Below are 21,186 nucleotides of genomic sequence, written 5' to 3' on the forward strand. Positions count from 1 at the left end.
AATCAGAAAATGTGACATTGATACTATGCTCTTTATCTAATCCACACACAAAATGCAAATGTGGTCAGTTATCCCAATACTGTCATTTATAGCTGTTTATTTTTTTGTTGTTTAGCATTCACTCCAGAATCATATATTTTTAGTTTTCTTCTCTCTGTAGTCTCCTTTAAACTGAAGGAGTTTCTCTGCCTTTCCTTGCCTTTCTTGATCTTAGTATTTTTGATGCATACAGAACAATTATTTTTATACAGTTCTTTGGATTTTTAGAAATATTGCAATTGAATTTTATTTTATTCTTAATACTCACAAAATGAATAATGTGATTTTCAAATCGTTTTATTGGTCACATTCAATTACACACCCCCGAATGCTGGGCCTGACTCAGACCTGAGTGTTTTTCACAAATGAGGGCATCTCTGCTTTCATTAATAAAAACAGAGCAGAAGTTTAGCTTTTAAATTCCATGTAGATAGTTAGGTCTCATACTTTTGTTGTTGTTGTTGTTTTGCTTTGTTTTTGTTTGTTTGTTTGGGTTTTCTTAAGGGGTCAGATTTATTGTGGTATAATTTATACACAATAAAATTCACAATTTTAAGTGTACAAGTTGATGACTTTTGAAAATGTATATATTTATGTACCATCATCGCTATCATGATATAACTCTTTTCTATCATACACAAAAGTTCCCTCATACCTTTATGCAATCAATTCCCTCCTCCATGTCACCTGACCTCTGGAAACCACTGATGTCTTTTCTATCCCTATAGTTTTCCCCTTTCTAGAATTTTATATGAATGCAATCTATTCAGTTTGTTTTCTTTTATATATGGTTTCTCCCACTTATCATAATGCTGTTGTTGTGTGTTTAGTAATTCATTTCTTTTATTGGAAAGTTGTATTCCCTTATAAGGATATACCACAGTTTATTTAACTATCCATCTGTTGAAGAATTTGTTGATGGCTGTTTTTACATTTTGACTATTATAAATAAATTTGCTCGTCTTCCCTGGTGGTGCAGTGGTTGAGAGTCCGCCTACCAATGCAGGGGATACGGGTTCATGCCCCGGTCCGGGAAAATCCCACATGCCACGGAGCGGCTAGGCCCGTGAGCCATGGCCACTGAGCCTGCGTGTCCGGAGCCTGTGCTCCACAACGGGAGAGGCCACAACAGTGAGAGGCCCACGTACCACAAAAAATAAATAAAATAAAGCAAATAAATAAATTAATTAATTAATTAATTTGCTATTAACCTTCTTGTACAAATCTTTGAACTATGTTTTTATTTCTCATGGGCAATATCTAGGAGTGAAATTGCTGGATCATATCATAAGTGCATTTTTAATTTTAATAAGAAAATGCCAAACTCCTTACCAAACTAGCTACATCATTTTACATCCCATCAGTAATGTATTAGAATTGTAGTTGTTCCACATCTTTGCCAACACTTCATATGGTCAGTATATTTTATCTTAGCCATTCTATTAGATGTGTATTCATATCTCATTATGAATATTTTGAATTTCCCCAGTGACTAATGAAATTGAATAGATTTTCATTTGCTTGTCACCAAATTTTTTTTGGTATAGTGTCTGTTGAACCCTTTTTCCCATTTTTAAATTTGATTTATTGTTTTCTTGAATTGTAACAGGCTTTTATATATTCTGGATACAGATTCTTTGTTGGATATATATTTTGCAAAAAATTTCTCCCATTCTATGGCTTGCCTTTTCATTTCCTTAACAATGTCATTTAAAGAGAAAAAAGTACTATGCATTATTTTTTAACTGATGACTCTAGTGATTACACTATGGATCCTTAACATATGACAGGTACTTTCTGTTAATATTGGCCTACTTCACTTTAAATGTAAGACCCTTCCAATGGTATAGTTCCACTCAATCTTTATTCTTTATACTATTGTTACCATATACCTTATATCTATACATGTATAATCTCCAATACATTGTTAGATTTTTTCTGTTAAGCATTAATATCTTTTAAAGAAAGTAAGAGAAGAGAAAATATCTTTGGTTTTCAGCAGATTGGTTATAATAATCCTATGTATGATTTTCTGTGTACAATGATTTTTGAACATTGAGTTTCTTAAATCTGTAAATTTGTTTTCATCAAATTCAGAAATTTTGACCATTATTTTTTCAAATATGTATGTTAGATTGTTTGATAATCTTCCAAATACTACCAAGTCTCTGTTCATTTTTTTGTATCCCCTTTCTGTTTTCAAAATTTGATTATTTCTGTTTATTTGAATTCAGTTTCAACACCATTTCTCTGCCATCTCCCATCTGATTCTAATCTACTAAGAGTTATTCATTTCAGATGTATTTTTCAGTTCCAGAATTTCCACTTAGTGTTAAAATATAATTTCAACTTCTCTGCTATGATTACTCATCTGTTCATTTATTTTTCCATATTTTCATTTAAATTCTTGAACCTATCATTAGTGACTGCTTTAAGTGCCTTATCTGTTGTTTCTAACATCTGGATTACCTTAGTGTTTGTTCTATTGAATGCTTTTCCTTTTGACTACATGTTACATTTTCTGGTTTCTTTACTTATCAATTTTTATTGCATGTTAGACATTATGTATTATTTGTTACAGGAAATCTTCATTATGTCATCTTCCCTTAAAGGTGTTGAATTTTTTTTCTCAGGCAGATGGCTAGGGCAATCATGGGATACTGTGGGGGCTTACTTTGTATCTTTCCCTTCTCCCAAAATCACAGTTCTTTCTTCATGTTCTTCATTGCCTGAGAAGAGTTGTGTCATATATTTTGTTCCACTTTATAGATTTTACTTGTCAGTAGGGAAAATCCATACAAGTTGTCCTGTCATGATCCCATATATTTTTAGATTGCTTCTAAAGTGATCTGCATAAGACACAAATCTACAATGTCAATGTTCATTTAAAACTTTCTATGGTCACCCATTGCCTGTCTAATAAAATTCAAACTTCTAAATTAGATATTCAAGATCGCTTAGTTCACAGTTTTGCTGAATTTACTTTCCAGACTCTTTTTGTGCAGTCTCTGAACTTCCAAACCTAATGGTTTTCAAATTTAATGTGCATGAGAATCATATGGTAACTACAGGCTTAAAATGAATATTTCCCTCTCCATGTCACACCAATCTAATTTGGTACATCTAAGATAGGCTGAGAATATAAAATTTTTAACAAAGCATCAAAACAGTTTTGATACAAGCAGTCTAAGGCTACATGTTGAGGATCACAGTTCAAATCTTGCACCTCAAATTGTGGCCAGAGAATCAGCTGCATCTGCCTCAAATGAGAGATTTTTAGGAATGAAGAATCTCACTCCCTATTCAATCAGAATGTGCTTTTTAAAAAAAAATCCCAGAAAGCAGGTTTGCAGGCTAAAGTTTGAAAAGCACTGTTCTAGATTACTGCATTCTTTAGATTAAGCACTTTCATACTTCAGTGTTTTTATTCTTGTTATTTCTTCTGCTTAAATATTTTTTAATTTATTTTCCTGATAAGAAAGTATTATTTATTTAAAACCAAGGTAAATTGAACTTTCTTGAGCTTTCTTGAACTCTCAGATTTTACTGTACTATCTTTTGGGTTTCAGTTACACATTCACATTCTTTTTTATTACAGCACTTGTAATTTGTTTATTTCTATATTTCACATGTTAGACTGTGAAATTCGAATTTGGTAGTGAGTCTTTTTCTTTCTGATTCCTCAGTGTATAGGACCTGTAAAAGATCCTTGATACATACTCTTGAGAAATTAATGAGTACCCAAACATTAGTACAAATAATACTTGATATTTATTGATATAATAATGTACCTTAATAAATACTGTTAGCTTAAAAGCTACACTATTCATGTTCATATCTCAGTTCTGAGATTTAATAGTGTTCATCTTTAGGCAAGTTACTCTCTCCCACTGTCTCTCTGAAATGGAGCAAATAGAATTACCTATTTCATTGTGTAGTTTACAGTTTTAAAAAGGACAAACCATATGCATTATGACATGCAGCAAAATACTAGCACATAGTAAATACTTAATAAAAGCTAATTATTATTGGTGAACTTCTATTTCAACAAACATTTAATAGAGAACTAATGTGTCAGCCATTTTACACAGAAAAATAAAAAGAAAAGAAACATGTCCTCTGGATTATTGCGTTCTGAAGAAATGAGAATACCTAATGCTAGATATCAAAGAAATTAAGTCTATACATAGATCAATGGACTCCAAATATTTTTTATCATATGCCATATAAAATTAGTGCCTCAAAATGCATATAATTGCTCATAAATTATAATCATGAATAAAAATCACCATTAAAAGCTCAAGGCAAGTAAACTCTTTGGCAGACAGTGTTAAAATTTGTGGATGTAAATTCATACTTCAAATATCATTTTTGATAATATCAAAATATTTTGACAAATCTATATTCAAAGATAATTAGACTGCCATTAACTTTACCTGGAAATTTAGCTTATACAAAGCTCAGGTAAGTAGAATGAAAAACGCAGCTCTGCCATTTTCCTTTTCTTCTTCTTACATTAATAATATGTATTTGATCTATAGTTTCATCACAGGAATTTTTTGAAGATAATATGCCATTTTTTAAGGACCAATTCAGTTAAATAAGATATTAAAATCTATAAATCCACTGAATTTGGCTCACATAGCTATAATGCATCCTCATATACTAAATGCTAAAACTCATATATTAAATACAGGCAACTCTCAACTTCTATTTGGAATTCCAAGTATTGATTTCTTATACTTTGGGTACTGTATGTAACACATGACAAACTGATATATGAACTGAGACCACCATTGTAAATTTTCATGTTAAATATTGGTAAAATTTTATTATCTTTATATATAAATAAACATAAGCAGAATTTCTAGTATTTTCTTCTTGCACTTTAATGAATATTTCCTTACAAGACTCCTGTCATATTTGCATTCCACTTTGAGACATACTTCTTTAGATGGTATCTAAATTGTACTCCTAAAATGAAACACAAGACTTTGGGGAAAAAATTGAGATTTATATAGTTTCAAAGATTTTAAATAAGAATGTTAATGAACAGAAGTTTATTAGACCATCTAATTTGACCTCACATATACAGACAAGCCACTTGATGAAATTTCTTTGTGAATAAAAATAGCATTTTGATTAGTCAAATTCTTTTTAGCATTTCATAGGATAAAAGCAGGTATTGAATGGTCACTTATTCCATCCTGTAGATTTCTAGCAAGATCTCATTCCAGTCATTCAGAAGAATTATTTTATATATTTATTACAAAGGGGAAGGACAAGGAAGGAGGGAAAAATTCAATTCAAGCCTATTTCTGTCTGGGTCACTAAACCTAGGTTCTTATTGCTACACAACCACGCCTATCAGAAAACTCTGTTTTCTAGTCCTGGTGATTCATAGCCTGGAAACCACTGTATCTTTTGTCCTGATATATATATATTTTTCCATAGCATATGTGTTCGATTGCAAAGTTGAGAGATTTTTTTTTTAAACTGTCCTAAATCCAAGACCCAAAGCACTTTTTGCATACTTAACTTCCAGTTAAATTGCTACTTTTAAACACTGACTTGATCCATACTTTAAGGAACTAGGCAACATTTATACCCACAAATTAGATCAATCTTTAAGATGGATTTTTTTAATACTCACATTTCTTCTTAGTAACCAAATACTTCATAATCTCTTTCTAAATGAACAAGTTCTCAATGAAAAGATAGTGGGATAACTAAAGATGTTAACATATCCTTCAGTTCTTGTTTTGGACAGCACTATTTCTTGAAGAGGATTCCCTGACCCCATCCCCCCCCGGTCTGGATTACATACCATGTACTCTCTTAGCACCTTATCTCACTGTGAATAATGCTATATTTCATTTCCTGGTTACTTCTCTTCATATTCCTCTAGATTAGGGGTTCACAATCTCTCATGCTTTCAGGAATGAGGCAGTTAACATAAATGAAGGTGTTAGATAATACAGCAAAGTTAAATGGGAACTAATAGACTCAATGTTTTTGAGATACAAAAAGCAGTGGACACTATAACAAGTTAGAGAATTTATGCCCTATGTGAAGGGAGCAGTCAATATTCAGGTCCAGTTAATCATTGCCATATAAGAATGTAAGCCCAGTATTGTCCTAAATTTCAGAAAATCAGAAATTATATCAAGTTTCCTGATACTTGTTTGTTGGCAATTAATTCACAAATTTTAGTTTTAAATACATGTACACATATACAGTACAAACCATGTACATCATTTCCCATTGAGGCCTGTTTGTAACCTCTGATAGGAATTTTGAGCACTACCAAGGCAGGGACTGGATCTATATTGCTAATTATCTTATTTGAGCACTTAGAACAATTCCTGGTATATATTTATCAGTATATGTGTTGCATAAATAAATGAATAAAGTTATAATTCTGTGGTGACTGGGAGAAAGAAAAGTACTTCAAAGGAGGAAGAATTATGTTGACATTGAACAAAATAGTATCCTATTTTGGTCATTAGAACTGGAAATTAGGAAATTGTCAGATATCTCTGTAAGGGATATTTTAGTGAATTTGTGGGAGTAGAAAGTGTGAAAATAGATTGAAAATAAATGGCATTAGGAAAAATGAGGTAATGAATATCGATTGCTCCTTCAAAAGGCAAGATTGGGCAGTGTCTTGATAAGTGGTAGGATCATGGAAAGATTTCTACGATAGTGTTTTTGAGTCTTTTTTAAGGTCTTGACTCTTTGGATAAACATAAAAATTCACAGTCTTTTAAAATTTTTTTAATTAAAAAATAAAATATAAGTGAAAGCAAATTAAAGAAATTATAATATTCAATTTGCTTTTTCAAACAGCATGTATTTGCATTCTCCCAAACTCCCAGAGATTCTGATTAGCTCCTCCCTGTTAAATCATATCTATATTATTGAAAGAGAAGACAAGCATACTCAAAGGCCAATGGGAAGCAGCCCACAGGAAGAAAGTGATTATGGGAAACTGGAAAGCGGTCAGCAGTGGTGATGAGAAAAAAATAGGGCAGACGCAAATTTGGAGATATTACCCTAGTAAAAGTACATGTACTCAATCTAAGAGTGTGTTCCTTCTCTTTTTTCTTTCTTTTTTTCAAAATTTCAAGTAAAGTCAAGTATTTCCACCACACTGAAGTCTTTAATCATTGATACCTTTTGTGAAGATAAATTCAGAATTATTTCAACAAGAGGCATGTATGTGTGAGCCGTTATTTTTACACTGATTAATGGATCCATTCATTGGCAATGTCTATGACACATGAAAGAGCTTTAGTCCATTAAATTTTTATACCTGGAACTAAATATATTTCATACTGAAGCCCTGCATAGTTCTTTGTCCTAGAAGAAACCTTAATGTTCTTTGAAGAGTACGAAACTGCTTATATTACTTTTATCTTTACAAACACAAACAGGCTATAACAATTGCTATGTTGGGTTAATTAGGTTTATGAAGAATAAACTGCTTAAGTAAGCACATTATTAAAATAGTTATTTATATGTCTCTATTTTCACACTCAGAAATGCAGTCTTCTTTCCAAAGCAAGTTTGGTTCTGCCTCGTAGCTTGATGGGACAATTTAGGGAGCATTAAAATATCAGAGTCAGATAGGATATTACAGAGAACAATTTAGTCCAATTCAGAAATATGTCCAATCCCAGAAATATTGGGAAACGTCCAGTATAGGTAAATCTATAGAAACAGAAAGTAGATTAGTCATTGCCTACAGCTGAGGAGGACTGAGATGCCATAGCTAAAGGTACACCGTTCCTTTCAGGGTTGATGCAAATGTCCTAAAGTTTATTATTGCGGTGATGGCTGCATAACTCTGTGAATATACTAAAAACCATTGAATCGTATATTTTAAAGGGGTTAATTGTGTCTGTATATTATATCTCAATAAAGCTGTTGCCAAAAAAAAGGAAAGAAATTGACGTATGACATGATTTTTTATTTACTTTTATTTTTTTAACATCTTTATTGGAGTATAATTGCTTTACAATGGTGTGTTATTTTCTGCTTTATAACAAAATGGATCAGCTATACATATATCCCCATATCTGAAGTGGGTCTCTTGTAAACAGCATATATATGGGTCTTGTTTTTGTATCCATTCAGCCAGTCTATGTCTTTTGTTTGGAGCATTTAATCCATTTACATTTAAGGTAGTTATCAATAAGTATGTTCGTATTGCCATTTTCTAAATTGTTTTGGGTTTGTTATTGTAGGTCTTTTCCTTCCCTTGTGTTTCCTGCATAGAGAAGTTCCTTTAGCATTTGTTTTAAGCTGGTTTGGTGGTGCTGAACTCTCTTAACTTTTGCTTATCTGTAAAGTTGTTGATTTCTCTGCCAAATCTGAATGAGATTCTTGCTGGGTAGAGTAATCTTTCTTGCAGGTTTTTCCCTTTCATCACTTTAAATATGTCCTGCCACTCCCTTCTGGTTTACAGAGTTTCTGCTGAAAGATCAGCTGTTAACCTTATGGGGATTCCCTTGTATGTTATTTGTTGTTTTTCCCTTGTTGCTTTTAATAGTTTTTCCTTGTATTTACTTTTTGATAGCTTGATTAATATGTGTCTTGGCATGTTTCTCCTTGGGTTTATCCTGTATGGGACTCTCTGCGCTTCCTGGACTTGACTGACTATGTTTTTCCCATATTAGGGAAGTTTTCAACTATAATGTCTTCAAATATTTTCTCAATCCCTTTCTTTTTCTCTTCTTCTGGGACCCCTATAATTCGAATGTTGGTGCATTTAATGTTGTCCCAGAGGTCTCTGAGACTGTCCTCAATTCTTTTCATTCTGTTTTCTTTATTATGCTCTGCAGTAGTTATTTCCACTATTTTATCTTCCAGGTCACTTATCCGTTCTTCTGCCTCAGTTATTCTGCTACTGATTCCTTCTAGAGAATTTTTAATTTCATTTATTGTGTTGTTAATCATTGTTTGTTTGCTCTTCAGTTCTTCTAAGTCCTTGTTAAACGTTTCTTGTATTTTCTCCATTCTCTTTTGAAGATTTTGGATCATCTTTACTGTCATTACTCTGAATTCTTTTTCAGGTAGACTGCCTATTTCCTCTTCATTTGTTTTGTCTGGTGGGTTTTTGCCTTGCTCCTTCATCTGTTGTGTGTTTCTCTGTCTTATTTTGCTTAACTTACTGTGTTTGGGGTCTCCTTTTCGCACGCTGCAGGTTTGTAGTTCCCATTGTTTTTGGTGTCTGCCCCCAGTCACTAAGGTTGGTTCAGTGGGTTGTGTAGGCTTCCTGGTGGAGGGGACTGGTGCCTGTGTTCTGGTGCATGAGGCTGGATCTTGTCTTTCTGGTGGGCAGGACCGTGTCCGGTAGTATGTTTTGGGGTGTCTGTGACTTTATTATGATTTTAAGCAGCCTCTCTGCTAATGCGTATGGTGGTGTTCCTGTGTTGCTAGTTGTTTGGCATAGGGGGTCTAGCACTGTAGCTTGCTGGTCGTTGAGTGAAGCTGGGTCTTGGCATTGATATGGAGATCTCTGAGAGAACTTTCACTGTTTGATATTATGTGGACCCGGGAGGTCTCTGGTGGACAAATGTCCTGAACTTGGCTCTCCCACCTCGGAGGCACAGGTCTCACACCCGGCCGGAGCACCAAGACCCTGTCAGCTGCATGGCTCAGAAGAAAAGGTATAATAAAAGAAAGAAAGAAAGAAAAAAATAAATAAAATAAAATAAAGTTATTAAAATAAAAAATTAAAATATTTTAAAAATAAAAGAAAATTGAAAAGCAATTTTAAATAAAAGAAGGAAGAGAGCAACCAAACCGAAAAACGAATTCACCAATGATAACAGGCGCTAAAATACTATACTTAGAAAAAAAAAAAAATACACGGACAGACAGAACCCTAGGACAAATGCTAAAAGCAAAGCCATACAGACAAAATCACACAAAGTCCATCGCCTCAATTTTGGGATGATTTGTTGTCTGTTCAGGTATTCCACAGATGCAGGGTACATCATGTTGGTTGCAGGATTTAATCCGCTGCTCCTAAGGCTGCTAGGAGAGATCTCCCTTTCTCTTTGTTCGCACAGCTCCCGTGGTTCAGCTTTGGATTTGGCCCTGCCTCTGCATGTAGGTCTCCTGAGGGCGTCTGTTCTTCGCTCAGAAAGGACGGGGTTAAAGTAGCATCTGATTTGGGGGCTCTGGCTCACTCAGGCCGGGGGGAGGGAGGGGTATGGAATGCAGGGCGAGCCTGCGGTGGCAGAGGCCAGCCTGATGTTGCACCAGGCTGAGGCGTGCCGTGCGTTCTCCCGGGGAAGTTGTCCCTGTATCACGGGACCCTGGCAGTGGCGGGCTGCACAGGCTCCCAGGAGGGGAGGTGTGGAGAGTGACCTGTGCTTGCACACAGGCTTCTTGGTAGTGGCAGCAGCAGCCTTAGCATCTCAGGCCTATCTCTGGGGTCCGCGCTGATAGCCAGTGCTTCCGCCCGTCTCTGGAGCTCGTTCAGATGGTGCTATGAATGCCCTCTCCTCGCACACCCCAAAACAAAGAGGCAAGAAAAAGTCTATTGCTTATTTGGCAGCTCCAGACCTTTTCCCAGACTCCCTCCCGGCTAGCTGTGGTGCACTACCCCCCTTCAGGCTGTGTTCACGCAGCCAACCCCAGTCCTCTCCCTGCGATCTGACCAAGCCCAAGCCTCAGCTCCCAGCCCCGCCCACCCCGGTGGGTGAGCAGACAAGCCTCTCGGGCTGGTGAGTGCTGGTTGGCACCGATCCTCTGTGCAGGAATCTCTCCGCTTTGCCCTCCGCAGCCCTGTTGCTGCGCTTTCCTCTGTGGCTCCGAAGCTTTCCCCCCACCACCCCAGTCTCTGTCCGCCAAGAGGCTTCCTACTGTGTGGAAACCTTTCCTCCTTCACAGCTCCCTCCCACTGGTGCAGGTCCCGTCCCTAATATTTTGTCTCTGTTTTTTCTTTTGCCCTACCCAGGTACGTGGGGAGCTTCTTGCCTTCTGGGAGGCCTGAGGTCTTCTGCCAGTGTTCAGTAGGTGTTCTGTAGGAGTTGTTCCACATGTAGATGTATTTCTGATGTATTTGTGAGGAGGAAGGTGATCTCCACGTCTTACTCCACCATCTTGAAGGTCTCCCATATTGCATGATTAAACATCTTAGAGTCAGAGTGGACTGAGAAATAAGGTGAATATTCTCATTGAATTAGGTCAGTTTTGGGGACAATACTTTTAATATAAATGTATAAACTTGTAAGGATATGGGGTTTACTAACATTTCCACATACTTTATTCCATTTTCTCCTCATTGCAGTGACATAAGATGGATTAGATCCAGCAGGTATTAGATCCCTTTTCTGTGAAGAGCACATGGTCAGGGCTTGCACATGAAAGGCAAACATTTTGGAGTAGAAGGGTGGTTGGGGATGGAAGGTAACATATCGTTGAGAAAAGCATAGGATTCAGTCAGAAGACCTAAGTTCAAATTCCAGGTCAGTTTTGATTTAAGTGCACATTAAAAGAAAACATTTTATATATGGTATGCCAGATTAGTTCTTGAATAGCAAACTCTGAAAGGGATTTAGGAGTGCAAGAGATTTATGTGGAAGTGACACCTGTGAAAGGAAAAGGAAGGAAGGAAGAAATATTGGTCAGCAGGAGCTGTCAGACCACAATGCAGACTTGCTAAAATCTCTGCCAGCCCAGTGGGAGCTCCAGAGCACACATTGCCTTTTAGAGGCGTGACACATTGAGTGGAAATGGCTAGGTCTTTTTACCACCACCTTTCTCAGTCACTGACTGGGGGCCACCGTGAAAATATCGTAATCTCAGCTCTAATGCTGCAGTGAATCCTGAATGAGCTAGCTAAGGGAAGCTGCCAGCTAACCACCCTCCTGGCACACTTTCTTGAAGGGAGATCTGAGTGGCACATCTCTACATCTTCCAAACATTGGGAGATCCTCATGATTTTATAGTAAATGAAAAAGGGAGATTACCTACCTCTATGTGTAGTATGAGCTCAATTGTGTACCTAGTAATTGATGATAAAAATTGTTTCAAACATTGTGATAAATGCATTACATTATTTGATTTAATCCTCACAACTCTATGAGATTTATACTATTATGAATTTCATTTTACAGAAAATAAAAGAACCCACAGCTCAAGAGGTTAAGAAATGAGTTCCAAATGTAGGAAGTGGCCATCAGTATGCAAATACAGGTTTGCTTTGCTGTGCTAATCTGAGCTCTATGTAGTTTTATGAAGGTACATACCTAGGAAAAAGAATGACAGAAAATAAACACACACATAAATGATAATAGCGATTAATGGTAGGGCTGCAGGTTATTAAATTTTTATTTATTCCTTTATTTTCTATATTTTCTTCTATGAGATATTTTGGTTATCTGTTGAGGCAAAATCAACTACGCCAAACTTAGTCCTATAATATAACAATCATTTTATTATTCTCATGGATTCTCATTTCAGAAATTCAGACAAGACATAGTGGGGATGGCTTGATTATTCTCTACTGTATTTAGGGCCTTAGCTGAGAAGACATGAATGACTGGGAGTTACTCCATCAGCTGGGGAATTAGAATCCTCTGGAGGATTCACATGTCTGGTGCCTGGGCTGGGGTGACTATAAGGCTGGTCTTAGGTGAGTCATTTGATTGGAGAATCTTTATGTGCTATGTACCTTCTCCATATGGCCTCAGCTTCCTTACAGCATGGCTTCCTCAAGTTAGTCAAACTTCTTACATGGTAGCTCAGAGCTTCAGGAGCAAGTTTTCCAGAAAACAAGGAGGAAGCTATGTGACTTTCTATGGCCTAGCCTTGGAAGAAACATAGTTCACTTCTGCCATAGTCTTTTTTTTTTTTTAATAGATTTATTTTATTTATTTATTTATTGGCTGTGTTGGGTCTTTGCTGCTGCATGCAGGCTTTCTCTAGTTGCAGCGAGTGGGGGCTACTTTTCGTTGCAGTGTGCGGGCTTCTCATTGCGGTGGCTTCTCTTGTTGCGGAGCATGGACTGTAGGCACTCGGGCTCAGTAGTTGTGACTCACAGGCCCTAGAGTGCAGGCTCAGTAGTTGTGGTGCATGGGCTTAGTTGCTCCATGGCATGTGGGATCTTCCCAGACCAGGGCTTGAACCCGTGTCCGCCGCATTGGCAGGTGGATTCTTAACCACTGCGCCACCAGGGAAGCCCTGCCATACTTTATTGGTCACAATCCACCCAGATGCAAGGAGAAGGGACATAAATTTCACATCTAAATCATGAGATTGTAAATGAATGCTTGCTATATTTTAAAACTTCCAGAGGACATACTTCCATAAACAGAAGAAAGTAAAATTTAGACATTACATAGTCCCAGTTTAATTTTTATTCTGGAATAGAATTGACAAAAACCTTTGTGTGTGTGTGTGTGTGTGTCTTTAATTTATGTAATTTGGTAGTAGAGAATCTGAGCTCTCTGACACTAATAGCTACTTTTCCTGGATTTATCTATAGTAACAATTACAGAGTTAACAAGAAGCAAGAGAGTAGATTCTGTATTAGAGTTTTATGTGTAGGACAAAGTTGGAGTTGCTACCACTACAAAAAATTTTCATCCATTTACATAAATCTTCAGAGGTCTATTGTACCCCCAATTCTATTTTTCAAGGAGATAGTTGGACTGACTTTTTTTGTCCAAGCTTCACCTTTCCACATAGGATTTTCCTTTGTTTAAAAATAATAAGTATCGTACATGTGAATTCATTACAGAGGCTTATTTACCCCCACAATTTAGAATGCTTCTGTGTGGCCCACTGAATAATAATAATGCAAATTTGGCTAGAGAGGGAAAAACCTAAGGGAAAACCTGTCAGTTCTCCAGAATAATATTCCTAATGCAAGTCTTAAGAGTCTTTTAAAAAACTTGCCCCAGATACTTTTTGTATATTGCAGAGTACAAGCAATAAGTGAGATCAGCTTTATAATATTTAAAATTTGCCTGATGTTTTTATTTTCTATGAATTTCCTTTCCAGGAGATGTTCACCAGATTGATGAATTTTAAAATTATTCCATCAGGAAACAATATTTCTGTAGAGTAGGGGAGAAATATTTGGGACTTGTCAGTTAAATACAACAAAATACAATAAAATTGTATCCTCTCAACTGTTTCCTTGAGCTTGGCACCAAGGAAAGACCAGTGAAAGCACTATGGAAAGTCAAAAGTGAAGTATGGACTTTGGCATCATACAGACCTGAGTTTGTATCTAGCTCCAACACTTACAAACTACTTAAGGCTCTGCAAGTACTTTAAATTCTTGAACCTGACTGTCATCAACTATAAAATAGGGTTTATAATATTCTTCTCATAAGTAAATTGTGAAGTTGGAAAGAGATGATTTTACTTGGTACTTAACCCATAGTAAATAATTTATAAGTAGCAGTGATTGTTTTGTTACATTTTAGCATAGCTTGGTAAAATTAGAGTTCTATTTTTATAGTACTTAATAAAAAGATATATTTAGATCAATCAGAGGTCAGCTTGAGAAATCCAACCAAGATACGAAAGGGTAATTTATTACTTTTAACTTTTGACCACACTATTTGCCTATTCTGAAGGAATAACATGCTTTCTCTTAAAATCCACAGATTCCAGTTAAATAAAATACAAAGACAGTTGAGGAAAAGATGAATGTGTGTTTACAAGAATCTGCCTGATAGATAAATATTTCATATGCTCCATGATTTTCATATAATTTATTTTAATTTAGCCTAATATGGTACTTGTCATAAGGTAGATGTTCATTAATAAATATTAGTTGAATTAAAGAATATCCATCTTTTTAATGATTTGTATGAGTTCTTCATATATTAAATATACAAACCACTTGTCAGTTTTATATGTTGTATATATTTCTCCAATTTGTCATTTATCTCATAATATTATGTTTTTCTAATACTTTTATTTGCTCATATTTCCCTCTATTAAAAAAATGATTTTATGCTTAAAAATACCATCTTCACCTCCCTGCATTTAAATGCCTGTTCATCGGCAAGGAAAAATACTTTAAGGTGATGGCTTTCCCGTTTATCTAGAGACTATTCATGTCTTTAGCCCTCACCATTCAAAATTAAAGGTTATTGGTGAGGTGGGAGTGAATTTCTGTGAATTGTTTTTTTTTTTTTTTGTTTTTTTTTTTTAGAGGAGGCAGAACTAGTAGACGTTTCTTAATTTCCAGTACTGGTTCAGAGCTTTTTTATATTTTATTCTTTTGATTATTTCCATGAGTAACTAGTGAAGCAGAAGTGAAGTGTGGGGAGGAAGTAAAATGAAAGGAGAAAGAGGAGCTAGACGATGGAGTCAAATCGATATCTTTTTTGGAAGCTATACTGAGTCTGAGACTTCCATGTCTAATGGTAATGAATTTACTTAGTATTGTTTTGCCAGGTAGCATTTAAGTGCTTTAGTGTATATGCATTATCACATCAATTGTGGATATACAGTTTATATGTGTATCAAATCAGGTGCATACAATTATTGTCCCCTTTTTTTATAACCAAGGAAATTAGTGTAAATGTGTTATGTAACTTGCCTTAGATTACATAGTCATTAGCAGTACTGGTATTCTAACTAGGGAGGCTAATTCTAGTACCCACAATCTTAACCCTGCACTGTAAGTATACCAAATTTAACATGTGAAAAACAAAACATTTTATTTCTGCCTCAGAAACTACCTTTTCCTGTTCTTCCCTATCTCTGTGTCATGTCATTCTACTGCTATTTATTGCTCTTGGAAAAAATTTGAATACCCAATACAGTGGCCTGCAAAGTCCTACAAGATCAGATGTCTTTGACCTTATCTTGCATAATACTTTTTCCTTCTTTTATTTCTTAAACTTATACTCAACACTGGTCTTAGACTAAGCTTACTTCCATCTTAGGACTGTTGCACTAGCTACTCCCTGTCATTTAATGGCCATCCTCGAAACTGTGACTTAGATTTCCCCTATTTGGAATTTACCATTTATCTCAAAGTTTACCTCCTCAGTGAAACTTTCCCTGACTACTCAATTTAAAGTAGCCATTTTATCATTTGCCTCTTTCCTCTTGTAGCCATTGGTACTTTATGACACTGTATATAATATTTTTTATTTGTTTATTTTCTCTGTCTCCTCTGACATATATACACAGTAAAAATATAAGCTCCATGAAAGCAGAGATTTAACTGTCTCACTCACCTCAGTGTTCCCACTGCTCAAACATTGTTTCAACACATATGTTGTGAGCATATTTATATATTCAAGAAGTATTTGTTGAGTGTATGAAAGGTTTATTGAAAAGGAGAATGATGTGGTCAAAACTGTATGTAAGAAAATTTATCTGCTAATAGTGTAGATGATGGACTGCAATGAAAAAAGGCTTAGTCAAGGGGACCACTCAGGAGGCTATGGAGGGTGATGTTGGAAATAAGAAGAAATGTGAGAGGTACTAGTGAGTCAAAACCAGCAGAATTCTGAAACTGATTGAGTTGAAGTGACTCAAGGTCATTTGGAATAAGAAAGTGCCATTAATGTGCATAAGAAATGCTAGGAGATGATAGGTCACACTTGGGAAATTATGAATGGTATTCACAAGAGTACTTTTGAATTTTTAATTTGAGATGTCATTGGTAGGCAGGATATATGGAATTTAGACTTAACAGAGAAGTCAGGACCAAAAATGAAGTTATCAGATTGTATAAGAATTACCAAAGGTGGCAATTAGAATGAGAAAATAGCTTAGGGCTAAGCTCCTAAATCAGTCAATTTTTGGAGACAGAAAGGATATAGATAAAATTAGTTTACCTCAGTGGAAAAAATGCTGGGTTTTTTTTGTTTGTTTGTTTGTTTTAGAATGGAGAAAATGTTAAGTCTGTAACATTAGCAGAGGGAGACAATAGAAGAGTAAAGGAAGATGAAATCTTTAACTTTCTTGCTAGAGCAGGTGTAGAGTGGAAGATTTGGAAACTATAACATTAATTTTGTTATTTGAAGTTTTTGCCAAAGTTTTTTTCAATTTTTATAACTTCTCAACCTTCACTTATGTGTGACAGCATTAAGAAATCAAACTTTGTTTTTTAATGGGAGGATTTTCTTAACTGCCAGTATTTGAAATTTTATGTATATGCATAAATGCAATGCCTATCCCATGAAGACTTGACTTTCTTGCTACTGGGTGTGCTTGAGATATTGATGGGCCAAGTATTATAGAAGTTGTGGTTTGAATTCTCACTTTGAGGGAGAGAGTTAAACATGAAGAGCTTTCTTTGCATTCCCTTCCAGATCTGGAGTTTTGTGAATTTGTGACCCTCCACATTACTGTTTTGAGTGTTCTGACTTATAAAATGAGGTTTATAGTAGTAATTTTTCATAGGATTACTTAGAGAAATATTTAATTCATTTTTTATCAACAACTATTTTTGAAGTCTCCATGTGCCAGGTTTAAATAAGTTAATGGGTATGAAAGGTTAATTACATAATAAAAATTCAATGAATGTTAATTTCTATTAATATTATTAAAAAGCACCATGTCTCTCCAAAGACAGAAATACAGTGCAAATAATAGTGTGAAGAAAGTAAGGATTATTTTGGTTATTGCATAAAATATTCTAACTTAAATGCTCAAGCAATGTTTCAAACATTTTCACTGAGTGAAAACATTTTAATAAGTCAAGTTAAGAAAGACACTACTGATTAATTACATATACAGCCCATGACATTATGTCGTTAATTATGTATAGGACCCATGACACATATGTGTTAGAGAAAAATCAAGTACTGAACTACCATGAAGTGGCCCACTGCAGCCAGTTCAATAGTGCAGTTGCTGGAGAAAGCACATTTACTGGCGTGATCTACATGTACGTTTGAGTTGAGTTTGCAAGAGCCTCACCATAGGTAAATGTCCTTTCTGTCTTTCATGGTCAAGTGGTAGAAGATTGATTATAACTGAACAGCCTGTCATCTGTTTCTACATTTCAACCATCTGAGAACTGCTCCTTGCTTTCTCATGTGCTCTTGTGCCAGAAATCACACTTAAGTTTTCTTTGAGCGCCTAAATTGGCTGACAGTCAGGGAATCAATATATCCTGTTGCACAGTGTTCAAAGCTGCTATTGAGAGAAAAGTAACACTAAAGATGTGTTTCCTTGCAGGATAGTGCAGATTTGATCACTTCTCTGCTTCACAGTGGAGCTGACATACAGCAGGTTGGGTATGGCGGCCTCACTGCCCTGCATATTGCTACAATTGCTGGTCACCTGGAGGTAAGTCATATCTTGGCCACCTGTGAAAACAAACCTACCTCTTTGGATTCTTGTTTTCAAATGGTGGCTTTTGAGATTCTAGGAGTTGGTTTAATTTTAACTAATGAACACACACACATTTCTTTTGGGGTTCAAATTAAGCTATATAAATGTTCTTTTGATAACAAATTCAGTCTATTTTGTAACAGTGTAATCAAACATCAATTAATATAAAGATGGCTGGATATACAGAGGCTATATAGCAGTGATTAAAATTATAAGTATTGGAGTCAGGCACCTGTTTCTACCACTTGCTATATTTACTTCAAGCAAGTTACTGTACCTTCAGACACCTCTGTTTTCCTCATTTATAAAATAGAAACAGTGATAAGCCTATTGTAATGATTAAATTAGATAATCGGTATAAAGCACTTTGCAGATTGTTTCATTCATGGTAAGGACTCAATGAAAAATTATTCATTAATTAAATCACGTGTGTACTATTTGATTTATTAAGCATCTGTTGTGTGCCAGATACCATTCTACTTACTGAGGTGACAGTAAAAAGTAAAACAGGCAATTTTTTGAAATTTAATTGTAGACAACAAGACAAACAATAAGGAAAAAAATACTATATAATGTTAGTAGTGAGTACAAGAAAAATAATAAAATGAGGTAAAATGAAAGCAGAGTGGAGAAGTGGGCACCATTTTAAATAAGCTATATAGTGAAGCTATCATTAATATATATAGTAGTATCGGCAAAGGCCCTGGGGCAGAAAATAGCTAAGTGTATTGGAGGGGCACGAGTGATCCAAAGTCACTAGTGTATATGCGCTGGAGGCAGAGTGATGGAGACAAGGTCAAGTGATGGTTACAAACAAGATTACAGTGTTTTAAAGGCTAGAGGAGGGACTCTGGCTCTTATCTTAAACTTAATTGTTGAAGTATTAATTTCATATATGCAGAGCACTTTAATTTGCATTGTTTATTTAATTTACTGAACAGATCTTCATGAAATAGTTTTTATTGTCACTGCCATTTAATAGATATAAAACCAAGGCTCTGTACAGTAATTGTTTTTACAGATTACAAAGCCATTGAGAAAAAAAAGCCATGTCTGGAATCTTGGTCATTTTACTCAAACTTCCATGATTTTCACACTCTATTAATTGTGGTAATCACATGCAAGCTCAACAGTGTTAATAAATGAGCAGTCTTATGTCTTCATTATTAAGTAGTTATCTATTTCTCCCGTTTAGTCATGTTGCAAGTTAAAGTGTACTTTCCTCACTTACACACACATGCACAATTGTGAACAAATAGAGCTGCATATAAAGTCATACATAAAACCTGTAAAATAGGTGTGAGTCATTTCTCTTAACAGTGTCAATTTGAAGGGCTTTTCATTCAAAAAATATTAATATATCTCAATGGGAGCGAAATAGTTTCCTTCATGTTGACATTTCCACTCCTTACTATATTTCCCTGAAAATAAATTATCTTATTTCCCAGAAAATAAATGTTTTTTTATGATATTTATTATAAATATAAATGAATTTGTATTACTTATTAGGAGAGGGAAAATCCCATTAGAATCACTTAAATGTAAATGGTTTCCAAAAAAGAAACCGAGGTTAGTGATAAAGTAAATGGAAGGTAATTATATGAAGTCTGGGTAGAAGAATTAATGAGGTAGACATTAAGTCCCAGTGACTAACACATTCAACCTCTTAATTCCAGGAAAATGACAGAAGTTTTTAAATTTTTTTAACATCTTTATTGGAGTATAATTGCTTTACAATGGTGTGTTAGTTGCTGCTGTATAACAAAGTGAATCAGCTATATGTATACATATATCCCCATATCTCCTCCCTCTTGTGTCTCCCTCCCACCCTCCCTATCCCATTCCTCTAGGTGTACACAAAGCACCAAGCTGATCTCCCTGTGCTAGGCGGCTGCTTCCCACTAGCTATCTATTTTACATTTGGTAGTGTATATATGTCCATGCCACTCTCTCACTTCATTCCAGCTTGCCCTTCCCCCTCCCCATGTCCTCAAGTCCATTCTCTATGTCTGTGTCTTTATTCCTGTCCTGCCCCTAGGTTCTTCAGAACCTTTTATTTTTTTTTTAGATTCCATATATATGTGTTAGTATATGGTATTTGTTCTTCTCTTTCTGACTGACTTCACTTTGTATGATAGTCTCTAGGTCCATCCACCTCACTACAAATGACTCAATTTTGTTTCTTTATGGCTGAGTAATATTCTATTGTATATATGTGCCACATCTTTTCAGAATATGTTTTGCAAAACAAAATCCTTTTTGTCTAGTACTGAGCTAATCACATTTTTGAGTGATAGAATTATAACAGGGTCAAAAACAAGGTGGTTAAGAGCTTGGTCTCTTCATCTATTCAAATAACTGTTTTCTTGCTTTATCATAGTATGGAAGGAGATATTATATTGCTTCTACCAGCCTTAGGGCAAATTTTACCAAAATAATTCCAAACAGATCTCTACTCTTGTCTCACAGTTCTCCATGGGTTCTCCAACTTCCTTCATTAGCTCTGGTATAACATTTAATAACTTTTATAGTCAATCATGGATACTGCATAAAACAGGTATATACGTTAGTCTTTATTCTCTTATCTAATGAGCTAATTAACTTACAGATCATATAGGAAAATGGTATCCAAAAAACCTGAAAACATCTTATTCAAAATACAGAATTTTTAAATTTGGATTATTTCCTTCACAACTGTTAATTGCAATACCCACTTTTAATGTATTTCCCCACACACACACACTCATTCATCCATTTAACAAATATTTTTGAGCCTCTACTTTTTCCATAACATTGTGCTAGAATATGGGA

The 21,186-nt window shown here is 35.3% G+C and overlaps 1 protein-coding gene across 1 annotated transcript in view; it reads left to right on the plus strand.

Annotated features, from left to right (window-relative positions):
• TNNI3K (TNNI3 interacting kinase) overlaps positions 1-21,186 on the plus strand; it is a gene marked incomplete at its 3' end in the record, with an annotated part of 277,657 nt that overhangs the window by 14,395 nt on the left and 242,076 nt on the right. The window contains exon 5 of the mRNA XM_082614605.1: positions 18,220-18,330. Coding sequence (XP_082470731.1) covers positions 18,220-18,330 — 111 coding nt within the window. The remainder of the gene's footprint in view (positions 1-18,219; positions 18,331-21,186) is intronic.

The sequence above is a fragment of the Mesoplodon mirus genome, assembly GCF_964341445.2.
Source record: "Mesoplodon mirus genome assembly, chromosome: 3".
Lineage (NCBI taxonomy): Eukaryota > Metazoa > Chordata > Mammalia > Artiodactyla > Ziphiidae > Mesoplodon > Mesoplodon mirus.